Source organism: Rutidosis leptorrhynchoides, chromosome 3 (genome assembly GCF_046630445.1).
Source record: "Rutidosis leptorrhynchoides isolate AG116_Rl617_1_P2 chromosome 3, CSIRO_AGI_Rlap_v1, whole genome shotgun sequence".
Classification (NCBI taxonomy): domain Eukaryota; kingdom Viridiplantae; phylum Streptophyta; class Magnoliopsida; order Asterales; family Asteraceae; genus Rutidosis; species Rutidosis leptorrhynchoides.
In genome coordinates, this window is record NC_092335.1 from 635,112,754 (window position 1) to 635,125,074 (window position 12,321).

The 12,321-nt window shown below is 33.5% G+C and overlaps 2 protein-coding genes across 2 annotated transcripts; one reads left to right on the forward strand and one right to left on the reverse strand.

Moving 5' to 3' along the window:
- Positions 1-1,392: 1,392 nt before the first annotated feature.
- Positions 1,393-2,124, reverse strand: LOC139902378 (protein ALP1-like). Its single transcript, XM_071885011.1, has one exon. The coding sequence runs from the start codon at positions 2,122-2,124 to the stop codon at positions 1,393-1,395; it is 732 nt and encodes a 243-aa protein (XP_071741112.1).
- Positions 2,125-2,928: 804 nt separating this feature from the next.
- Positions 2,929-12,071, forward strand: LOC139902379 (uncharacterized). The gene is made up of 11 exons (XM_071885012.1): positions 2,929-3,002; positions 3,654-3,708; positions 4,018-4,025; positions 4,213-4,591; positions 4,773-5,700; positions 5,935-6,176; positions 6,281-6,294; positions 6,343-6,480; positions 6,573-7,401; positions 11,056-11,251; positions 11,737-12,071. The coding sequence occupies exons 1-11, from the start codon at positions 2,929-2,931 to the stop codon at positions 12,069-12,071; spliced, it is 3,198 nt and encodes a 1,065-aa protein (XP_071741113.1).
- The last annotated feature ends 250 nt before the right edge of the window (positions 12,072-12,321 follow it).

Here is a 12,321-nt window from a genome sequence, read left to right on the forward strand (position 1 = left end):
TATATATGAAAAAATAAGAGTTAATGGTAGGAAAAGGAAACAGAAAACACACAGTATATCCATTTCAATTCAGTTCACGGACATAAATAACAGATTGAGATTAGAAATATATAATATAATAATACAACAACATCAACATTACCCAATCCAACGAAAGTGGGGTATGGGGGAGGTGAGTGTAGACAATCATTCCTCGTACCCTAGATTAGAAGGAAGTCACTACTCCACCCGTGGGTATAGAACCCGCGCCTAGATAAGGTCGTCCCTCCCTCTACTCTAGCGCAAAAGAGATTGCTTCCTAAAGGTACGAATTCTTAACCGTACCTTTAAAATATAATACTTATAATATAATTTAAAATATAAACGTGTGAATTCTTAACCGTCGTCTACTACTCCTTTCACGGACTGGATTTCGTGCTCCTTTGATAATCAATGGTGGATAAAAATCTTCGAAAAAGATCCCAAAATTTTATATTAAGTTTCTTTAATTATCTCAATCATTAATGTGTTAAAATTGATCCTTAACTAATTAAAATTTATTAAATAAAATTTTAAATCACTATCCGCGCTCGATCTTAGGTAAAATATAAAAAGTGTCAAAATTTAATAATTAGATCCTAAATACATTTCTAATAAGTCTATAATTTATATCACTAATTTTCGGATTACCGTTTATTTTAAAATCATACAAATTTGAATTTAACTTGCTTAATATCAATCGGAACATCAAACGAGTATTACAATCATTTAATATTTTTATTTAATATACTTTATTTATATATATAGATATATTTTAAATAATAATTATTATAATATCTTATTTTTATTTTATTTTACATAATTAATTTTAATAACAACAACATACAATACTTCAAATTATATTTCAATTTATTATTTATATATATACACACACATATTTATTTAGAATTAATTGTTCGTGAATCGTCGAGAACAGTCGAAGGTCAATTGAATATATGAAATAGTTCAAAATCGTTAAGACTCAACATTACAGACTTTGCTTATCGTGTCGGAATCATAATAAGATTAAGTTTAAATTTGGTCAGAAATTTTCGGGTCGTCACATGAAGGGGATGATGGCGTGTTGCTGGGTGGAGTGGGGTGCTTGATGAGCGTGCTGCCAGACTGTTGGGTAATAGGTGGCGTGCTGAGTGACGTGTTGGGGTATTTTTTATTTCTTTTTCATTTTTCTTGCATTTAATTTATTTTGTTTAATTAGTTTATATTATTATTTTGTAATTATAATAACAAATTAATTTAATAAAACACACTAAAATTAATATTAAAAATACGATTACAATCCTAAAAAAGGTCCTAAAAATAGAAAATTACAATACAATAATTAAAACAATCATTACAATAACTAAACATTACTTAAATGGTACGACGGTAGTTTGATGGAAGATTCCAAATATGCGCGGTTAAGTCCGCACGAAGTGCATTATGCACATCTTTGTCGCGAATTTCCTTTTCTCGTGCAGCTCGAGTAGTATTTCGATTCCTAACAAAAACGGGTCGGTTTTCTGGCTCATTTAGATACTCTTCGTCGAGTGACGTTATAGCAAAACCATTATCCTCTTGGATCATATTGTGCAATAGAACACAACAATATAATATGCGGTGCAATTTTTTAGCTCTCCAAGCTCGTCCAAGCACATGTAATATATTGAATCTTCCTTGAAGGACACCAAATGTTCGCTCGACATCTTTTCGTGCACTTTCTTGAAAACGTGTAAACTTTGTTGATGGCTCATCGGTTGGGGATTGGTATGCTTTGATAAGTGTAGCCCAATCCGGATAAATACCGTCGGCGAGATAATAACCATGTGTGTAGTCATGACCATTTACTGTAAATGGTGAAGGTGGAGCGGAACCGTTCTTAAGAGAATCAAACAACGGGGAACGGTTTAACACATTGATGTCATTGTTGGAACCTGCAACACCAAAATATGCGTGCCATATCCACATATCATATGAAGCTACAGCTTCGAGAATAAGAGATGGTTTTTTTATGCCCACTTGTGTATTGACCTTGCCATGCAACGAGACAATTTTTTCATTCCCAATGCATACAATCGATGCTCCCAAGCATCCCCCTAAAACCATGCTTTGTTTCGTGCCTTTCGTATATTCGTTGAATATCACGTGCAGTTAGTTTACCTAGATATTCTTGTTGGTACAAATCAGTAACACACAAACAAAAGTTGTCTAAACAGTTTAATGAGGTTAGCTCACTCATATGCAAATATTCGTCCCACATATCACCCCCCATACCACACGCCAACTGGCGTAATGCAGATGTGCACTTTTGATATATATTAAAACTTTGACGACCAATGGCGTCGTATGCGTGCCTAAAATATGCAAAGTGTGCGGGTAAAGGATTAATAGTGCAGTCGCGTATACCTGCTATGATACGCTCGAATAATTACGGACTCATCCGATAACATCTTTTAAATTTGTGATCGGGAAACGTAGGTTGTTTAGCAAAATAGTCTCTGTGCAGACGTACAGTCGCACCTTCGCGATCCCTAGGGATATAGATTCAGGCTCGTCGAGGTCGCTGACTTGGGCCCTCATCAGCTTCTCAGTCTAGCTCTTCGGCGCACGAACGCATAACACTTAATAACATTTCATCGTCCGAAGAATCATCGTCGACGATCTTTAAATAGGCATCCATTTTAATTAAAATGTGATAGTTGATATAGTAGAAATTGAAATTGGAAACTGAATGAGAGTGTGTTTGAAATTGTGTTTGTATATTGTATATATATAGAGAAAATTAAATTTTTTTAATTAATATATGCATATATCCATTAGTTTTTGATGGTTTGTATATCTCTACGTCGCCACAAATGTTCAACACTCACCTACTTCTCTCGTGTTAGCTTGATGCACGCGATCAAAAATATGGTCCAACACGCCACGCTACGGCGTGTTGAAAGGCGTGTTGGCCAGCACACTCCAAGCACGTACGCGTTAAAGTAGGTCTAAACCTCTCTTTTTGCATTATTTAATTTGTTTATAATACAATTTGAACCTTAAATTTTAAAACATATGAAAACTTTTCTAAAACTTTTTTATATTGTTAAATTTATATACATATTCATAATCTAAACATGTAAGATCATATGTTTTTTTTTTTTTTTTTTTTTGTATTTCTTCTTATTTCTGGGTTAAGAATAATTGCAGGTCCTTGCAGTCATTTTCTGAAAGATAGTTTGGTGGTCAAAGTATTAAAAAGAAGACTTTGTTGCTTAACATCTATTTTGGAACTTGAGGGAACAGAAAAGAAATTAAGTTATTATTTAAGTTATCTAATTTATTTTCTCATTCTCTGATTAATTCTTTCATCTCTGTAACTGTGTGAAATTCATTCTAAGGTTTCATATTTTTCATTATTTGTATTCATAGTTATCTTTTTGATAGCTTGAGAGAGATTACTGTGAGATTGATTGTGTGTGAATCGTTGTAAGAATCTTGTATTGTTTTTGGTACTTATTTTTAACTTCTGAGATAGGAGATTTTTCATCTCCTGTGGTTGGTGGATTTAGTTTCTTGATTCTGTTCATGGTATCAGAGCGGCAAGGCTTGATATCGTTCGATTTGGTGTTCAATTGATTCTAATTTTTCAGATTTGAAAAATTAGGGTTTCTTTTCTTCGATTGTTTCTTTCAAGATCGGTTAAAGGTATTACTGTTTCTACTGTGTTTGGGTACGACAACGACTTGTGGATTCTATTTTAGGTCGATTTGCTGTTGATTAGAAGATTTCTGGTGAGAAACCCTAGTTTGATAAATTAGGGTTTGTTTGTTTTGATCTTCTTGTTCTTCCGCTGCAGATTTGTCTTCAAAGGGGAGTCTCGTGTTTATTTGAGCTTTCTTTTACCCTAACCTGATCTCTACGCCCAACTCTTGATCTAGATCCTTGAGATCTATGAAAACCTGATCAAGCGTAGATTGATCTTTACCTATTTTTTCTTGTAAATCATCTCTACAGGTTGCCTGGTTAGTAACCAGTCCAGTGGGGTTTGTTTCTTATCTTTACAGGTGTCTGAACTGTGGATTTGTTACATTTTATGTGTTTTTTTTTTGTTTTCTCTTTGATAATTGCTTTTGTGATTTACTGTTATTCTTGTTATTCTCTTTGATTTCTTGTTATTTGTTTTTATCTGTGTTTCATTATGTCTGATAGTGATTCTACTGTTGGTCCAACCAAGATTAGCAAACTTGAATTTAATAATCCTTTATATTTACATCCTAGTGACACTTCTGGTGCACCATTAATTACACATAAATTGAAAGGAACTGGAAATTATAATGTGTGGTCCTGTGCTTTGAAACTTGCATTACAAACTAAAAATAAGCTAGGATTTATTGATGGTTCTTGTGCTAGGTTTGAATATGAAGATGATGATGTTCTTCTTGGTCAATGGGATAGATGTAATTCTGTTGTGCTTACTTGGATATTAATGTCATTATCTGAAGATGTTTATAATGGACAAATTTTCTCTAAGACTGCTGAATCTGTTTGGACCGAGTTAAAAGAAACCTATGATAAGATTGATGCTTCTGTTACTTTTAATTTATATCAAAATATTATTTTTTGTAGTCAAGCTGGCCAACCTTTGTCTGATTATTATCATAAGTTGAATGCTATGTGGAGATAGTTTGATGACATGATTAAAATTGATGATAATAGTGTCTGCTAATAAATCTTTTCAAGAACATAATCAATTTTTGAAACTCATGCAGTTCTTAATGGGTCTAGATGATGTGTATGTGCCAATTAGGAATCAAATTTTTACATCTGATCATGTTCCTAATGTTAAAACTGCTTTCTCTATTATTTCTAGAGATGAGTCTCATAGGTTACACTCTAATAACTCTGTTAAAAATCAATCATCTGCCTTTGTGAGTAAAACCAGCAATACTAGCAACAATAATAGTGGTTACAATAACAAGAAGAAATACAGAAATCCACCTTTAAAGTGTACTAACTGCAATATGCTAGGTCATACTGTTGATAGGTGTTATGAACTTATTGGTTATCCACCTGGATATATTAAAAAACCTTTTAATCAAGGGTCACCTAGATTTAATAGTAATAACTGTGCTACTGATAAAAATGGTAGTTCTGGCTCTTTTGTTCAGTTAACCAGTGATCAAATTATGAAGTTGCTTAGCTTGGTAAATAAGAAACCTTCTTTAAACCACCTGGATGTTAACATGTCAGGTAATTTCACAAATAATAATGTTTTCTTTAACACAAATTTTGGTGAATTCTTTTGTGCTAATAGTTTAAAAAACAATAATATGGCTTCTAAAGGGTGGATAATTGATTCTGGTGCAAACCAACGTATGGTTTCTTCTTCTCAAAATTTAAGCAATGTTGTTAATGTATCTGATTTAAATTTATCTGTTAATCATCCTAATGGTACTGATGCCAAGATTTTTCAAATGGGAAATTTAGAAGTTTCCAATAATATTAAGCTGTATGATGTTCTGGTTATTCCTCAGTACTGTGTTAGCCTGTTATCTGTTAACAAATTAATAAAAGATAGTAATTTAGTTGTGAGCTTTAACATTAATAAATGCTATATTCAGGATTTGCTTCAAAAAAGATTGATGGGGGCTGGTAGTGAAAGTGATGGTCTTTATTTTTTTGATGAATGTGTTAATGGTAAGACTATCATGTATAATGTTTCAAATAATTCTAAGTTTAAAACCAGTATTTGGCATAATAGACTTGGTCATCCTGCTAGTCAAGTGTTAAATAGACTTAAAACACACCTTAACTTAAATAATACTGATTTTAATGAACCTTGTGATATATGTCATAAAGCTAAACAAACCAGAGAACCTTTTCCATTAAGTGAACATAAAACAAAAGGTGTTGGGTAGTTGATGCATTTAGATGTCTGGGGTCCATATAAAGTCAAAAGTGAGGAAGGTTTTAGGTATTTCTTAACTGTTGTGGATGATTTTTCTAGAGCTGTTTGGACTTATCTTTTAAAAACCAAAGATAATGTGTTTGATCATATTGAAAGTCTTTACAATCTTTTATTCAATCAATTTAATGTCAAAATTAAAACTATAAGAACTGATAATGGAACTGAATTTGTTAACAAAAAAATGAAAATGTTACTAGAACTAAAGGTATTGTACATCAGACATCTTGTGCTTACACACCTCAGCAGAATGGGATTGCTGAAAGAAAACATAGGCACCTTCTAAATATTGCTAGGTCCCTTATGTTTCAGGGGGGAATTCCTTTGTATCTTTGATCCGAGTGTATCTTAACTGCTACTTATTTGATTAACAGGCTTCCATCCTCTGTCTTATCTGGAAAGTGTCCCTATGAGTTGATTTATGGTTCTTGTCCTAATTTCTCCCATTTAAGATCCTTTGGTTGTCTTTGTTTTGCTACTGTTTTAAATCAAACTGATAAATTTTCTTCAAGGTCTCTTAAATGTGTCTTTGTAGGTTATTCTACTTCTCAAAAAGGATATAAACTGTTTGATTTAGAAAATAAATTCTTTATTTTTTTTCAAGAGATGTTAAGTTTTATGAGCATGTTTATCCTTTCAAAACTGAGTCTGTTTACAAAGTGAACCTTGATGAAAATAGTGTAAATCATTTAAATTACTTTGATTTTACAATGTTTGAAAATGATTCTGAAATTATTCATGAGTCTAATATAGATAAGTCAACTGTTTTAAACCAAATGGATCCTATAAGTCCCAATGATGAAGGGAGACACAGTCCAAAGGATGATGGCAGACATGTTACTCCAGTTGACTTTTCTGAGTCAACCAGTGATGGCATACATGCAACTTCCTATGAAGGAACATCTGGTGGACATAATGCTGTCCCTGAGGGCACTTCTAATGTAGATGATACATTAGAAGATACTGTTAATATAAATGCTGAAAATTTAAGAAGAACAAGCAGAAGAACAACTTTACCAAAAAGATTAAATGATTATGTACTTGATAATAAGGTAAAGTATGGTCTTAAAAATTACTTAACATATTCTAAACTTAGTTCTGAAAATTTCTGTTTTATCACTTGTTTAAATAAAAGTCAAGAACCTAAGTCATACCAAGAGGCATCAAAGGATAAGAATTGGGTTAATGATATGAATGAGGAAATTGAAGCCCTTCTTAGAAATAATACTTGGATTATTACTGATTTGCCTTGTGATAGAAAACCTATAGGATCAAAGTGGGTTTATAGAATCAAATATAAGCCTTCTGGTGAAATAGATAGATACAAGGCTAGATTAGTTGCCAAAGATTATAATCAAAGAGAAGGTCTAGATTTTGATGAAACCTTCTCTCCTGTTGTTAAAATGGTTACTGTTAGTGTGATGGCCCATCAAGTACCCTTAACGGCTCCGTCACTTGGTCCCATAGCTTGATCGAACTCTAAATGAATTTATTAAGCAACATTGCATTCTTTATTCAAAATAATTTCCCAAAAAGGAAATTTATCAAAATAAGTAGTTCTAAACAAACCCAACTTATTAAAATATCCAAAGTTAACCAAAACAATGTCAACCAACACCCACTGTTTAACAAACCAAAAAGAGAATGCAAAGTTTAATGTTTAACAAAATCTACCAAAATGCATGCAGACTCTCTAACACAGCGGAAGCGCAAATAATCAAGTACCTGTGAAAACATGCGAGTAAACTGTCAACAAAAATGTTGAGTGAATTATAGGTTTAAATAAACGTATAAACTTTAGACCACAAGATTTCAAATGTTAGAAAACATAAAATATTATTCCATTAATCCATGATTTACCTGGTAACCACTTAACCATTTCCATACCCTTACCAAACACAATATACACTGAACAGATGTATCTTCAAATAATAACGAAGTATTAATACATTCCGATTATAAATTGCTAGCGCGACTAGCTCAAAACGGGGCTGTCAAGCCCGATAGATCTATCCATAGAATTCGCGTTCACCAGTAGAAATCAGTGATTACAGTTACCAGGCTAGGGAATATTTTTGTTCAACTCATAATGAATAATTTAAATTTAATTGCCACTTGTGTCTAACTGTAAAACATAAATGCATGTAATCACATTCCAAAAATACTTTAAAATAGTATAAAAAATGGGACTATAACTCACCTTAAAGCAAATGAAGCAACGACACAGAAATGCAAACAGCAAAAGGTAAAGTGATCAAGAATGACCACAACGCCGACCTATAAATAAAGTAGGTCGATATAAATAACTAACTTAGGTCAAGTCTTTATATGATAACCATAGTACTTGTTTTAGTAAAGCATAGAAAATCACTCAGTATGATTCGGTATGAGCAGGACAGCGTATAATATATACTTTCTATTTTTAGAAAGTTTCTATTTTTAGCAAGTTCCCATTTTTGGAAAGTTTCTATTTTTGGAAAGTTTCTATTTTAGGAAAGTTTCTATTTTTAGAAAGTTTCTATTTTTAGAAAGTTTTTATCTTTGGGAAGTTTCCTTAATTATAAAAGTCAACTGAAAGTCAAAGTCAACCGGAAGTCAACTCAAAAGTCAACCTTGTTCAAACTTAGTCAACATTGTAATTTATATTAATAATATAAGTTATAATATTATTTAAAATAATATTTGTATAATCATGTCATATCATAAGTTTAATTGAATTAAATCGAATTATAAAGTTAAAATAAGTTTAAATGATATAATAGATATAACATAAGTATTTAATTAATTAATTAAATATTAATCATATCATAAGTACAATTAATTAATAATGAATTACTAATCATAATATAAGTATCTTGATTTAATTATGAAATGTTACACATATTGATATTGCACATTTCTTATATATTTATCATGGCAATGTCCGTCATTTTCAGTCCATTTGGATACGGTTTTAGTTGATATTCATGATTATTTTGTAGATTATGGTTTTGGAGCTGAGAAGTTAATTATCACGCATTTGAAGGTTTTTCGAGGGAATTATTAGAGTTATGACGCGTTCGAGTTGAAGGAAAAGTGAAAAGCAAAGAGTTAGCTATTCGGCGCTCCGCTCAAATATTTGGCGCCCCGCTCCATCGGCGCTCCGCTCCGTATAATAGCATTTCCAAGCTGAGAGAAAAATAAAAAGAAAAAGATATTTCCTTTGTTATGGAGCGCCGCACCGTTTAGCGGAGCGCCGCGCCGCACCGCGCGTCCTGGTGACTTTTTGGGTATAAAAGCTGATTTTCAACCCTAATTGATATATCTTTTTGGCAGCCGATTTTCAGAGCTTGAAGGACGAAAAAGGTGATTTTTGGGGAATTCCAAGGTCACCAATCTCATCCAATCGATCCATTAACGCGTTGTAATCCCACAAACATTGAAGATTCATCATCATCCTTGGTTGATTCTTCCCTCAAACTTATGAATTCCCAATTGATTTTGATTTTATCTTTTAACATGGTTGTTGGCTAATTTCTTTATGTTCATCCAGACTAAATACATTGTTGGATGTATTTTTATGATTGATTATTATTTATTTGATGATTGATAGCTTGAACACTTTATTATTCTTGTTGATACTTATTCTTGAATTGATTGATAATTGTGGTTGTCTAATAGAAAGAGATTTCATTGGAGTCTATTGCAATTGTTCATTAAGTTCTACGCGTTTAGTTGATTGATTAATTTGGTTGTCCAATTTAGTGACGTTTTTTGGAGTCTATCATATTAAGTAAATTGATTAAACTGTTTTAGATACTTGTGCATTTAACCGGAGACGGTATTGAATCATAGGAAATAATTAGTTGAAGCAGGGATAGATTGTGTGCAACGAGAGTTGGCGCGATTATTGATCATAGGGAACCCTAGGTCACAGTTTGGGTCTATCAGTCAGTCAATTTGATTAATCACAGATTAGAGGTCTTAGGCTACAGGGAATTCTGTGTCGTGTAATCTAGTTTGAAGTGTTTACTCAAGGGAATTCTTGGTGAACCGATTAGTTAATTTGCAAGCATTTGGCAATTGATCAGGGCGTAATCTAGAAACATCCAACATTTGTGAAGAAAGTCTAGGTGAACATATTTTCATCTTATCGATATCACATCTATTTAAAAACATTTTATTAACATAAAACACCAAAAATATTGTCTTTACTTTTAAAGTTACTCTTGATTCGGCTAATCGTTAAATAGCCATAAACCAAACTATCTAGTACTTTAAATTTTCTTAGATTATTTAGTTTATTTTCGTTAGTTACAATCTTAATTTTCACGTTTAAACTGTCCTTGAAACAATCACGGATTTACCAAATTTATACTATTGCACGATCGGGTACACTGCCCGTTAGTGTGTAGTAATCTCTAAACAGATATTTCCAATTATAAATTACAAACGCGATTTTACACATCAAGTTTTTGGCGCCGCTGCCGGGGACAGTTGTGTTGAAAATTAAGTTTGTTTTCTAATTGTTCTTAGTTAAGTTTAACTATTTTAGATTATTTTTGTTTTTGGATTATTTTTGTTGAGTCGGTGCGTTTAATCGTTTGATCGTTTGTGTTTTGCAAGATAACAGGTAGTGCATGCCACATACGCGTTCTTCAAATTCTTTGATTCTTCAACCATTTGATGAACCCGAAAGAGAGTTTTTTAGAGCGTTAAGTCAAGAGCAACAGCCTACATTGGATTCATCAGCTTCTTCGAGTGATAATATAATTCATTTGGGTAGTAGTTCTGAGACTGTGGTGCCCAATACACCACCTGAAATCAACGAAGAGGAAGGCACTTACGTTTCATTAGATAATTTCGAGACTAAAGAGATGGCTGAAGAATCACCTCGTCCACAGACTATAGCACAAAAGTTGAAGGCCACCTGAGCTGGCCAAGGCAATTCGATTACTCAACCAAACATTACTCAGCCTTTCCAAATCACCGGTCCAATTCTGAGTTTGATAGCTACTGATTGCCAATTTCATGGCAAGGATAGTGAGGATGCTAACGAGCATCTTCGTGTTTTCAACGATGTTTGCAACTTATTCAAGCTGAATCAGGTTAATGATACTTCGATCATGACAAGGCTTTTTCCCTGGACTCTTAAGGGCGAAGCTAAGAGGTGGTTAGATAATCAACCAGAGGGTACGTTTACCTCTTGGGATGGGTTGGTAGATAAGTTTTTATCAAAGTTTTTCCCTGCGTCTCGAGCTCCTAGACTTCAAGCTGAAATTTCACAGTTCAGACAAAAGAGCAGTGAGACATTATTTGATGCTTGGGACCGTTATTCTAATATGTTACGTTCGTGTCCGCAACACGGGTTGAATGATTTACAAAAGGTCCAGATTTTCTATAAGGGTTGTGACATACCGACTCACCAGAGTATTGATCAAGCAGCAGGAGGTACGGTAATGGATAAGACAGAAGAAGAGGCGTTAGAAATTATTGAAAAGCAAGCTGCCTACACTCACGAATGGCATCAAGATCATGAGTCATCCCGTTCAGCTTCAGTTAAGAGAACCGAAACCACTGGTGCGTATGATGATTATGGGTCTATAAATGCTAAGTTAGATAAATTTGGTAGGCATCTAGAGAAAATGGATAAGGATATTCACGGTATGAAGGTTGGTTGTGAATATTGTGGGGGATTACATTTAGGTAAAGATTGCGATGCGGGGTTGACTATGAACCAGAATGAAGAGATCAATTTTATTAGTCAACAGAACAACAATCAGTTTCAGGGACGAGCTCAATTCAGGGACGAGCTCAATTTAACAAAAATTTCAATAATCCTTACAATCCTCAAGGTAATCAGGGTTCGAGGTTTCAACCCAGTTCTAGTGGAGGTTTTCAACAGCAAGCTCCGGGGTATTTCCAAAAGCCCCAAGTTGAAGAGAAAGAGTCGAATCTTGAATCTATGTTAGAAAAGCTTGTGGTGTCTCAAACTCAGCTTGTCACTACTGTTACTCAAACCAATGAGAAGAATGATCAAATGTTTCGCAATCAACAAGCCGCTATACATAATTTAGAAAGGCAAATAGGTAGTCTTGCGGGAAATATGAATAACAAGAAATAGGGTGAGTTGCCTAGTGATGCGAAGTTCAACTCGAGAGGTGAAAATTTGCATGTGATGGTGTCTTCGTCGGGAGAGAAGTCGGGTGATGAGAAGAGTATGTTAAAATTAAAACAGGTTGAAGATGTTCCACCAGTTGTTAAGAATGAAAAGCCGGTAATTAAATCGTATAGACCACCGATTCCCTTCTTGAGAAAGGGGGTTGAATACGTGGTGGTGGAGAGACCTTCTATCCTTAATAATGTTTGTATTG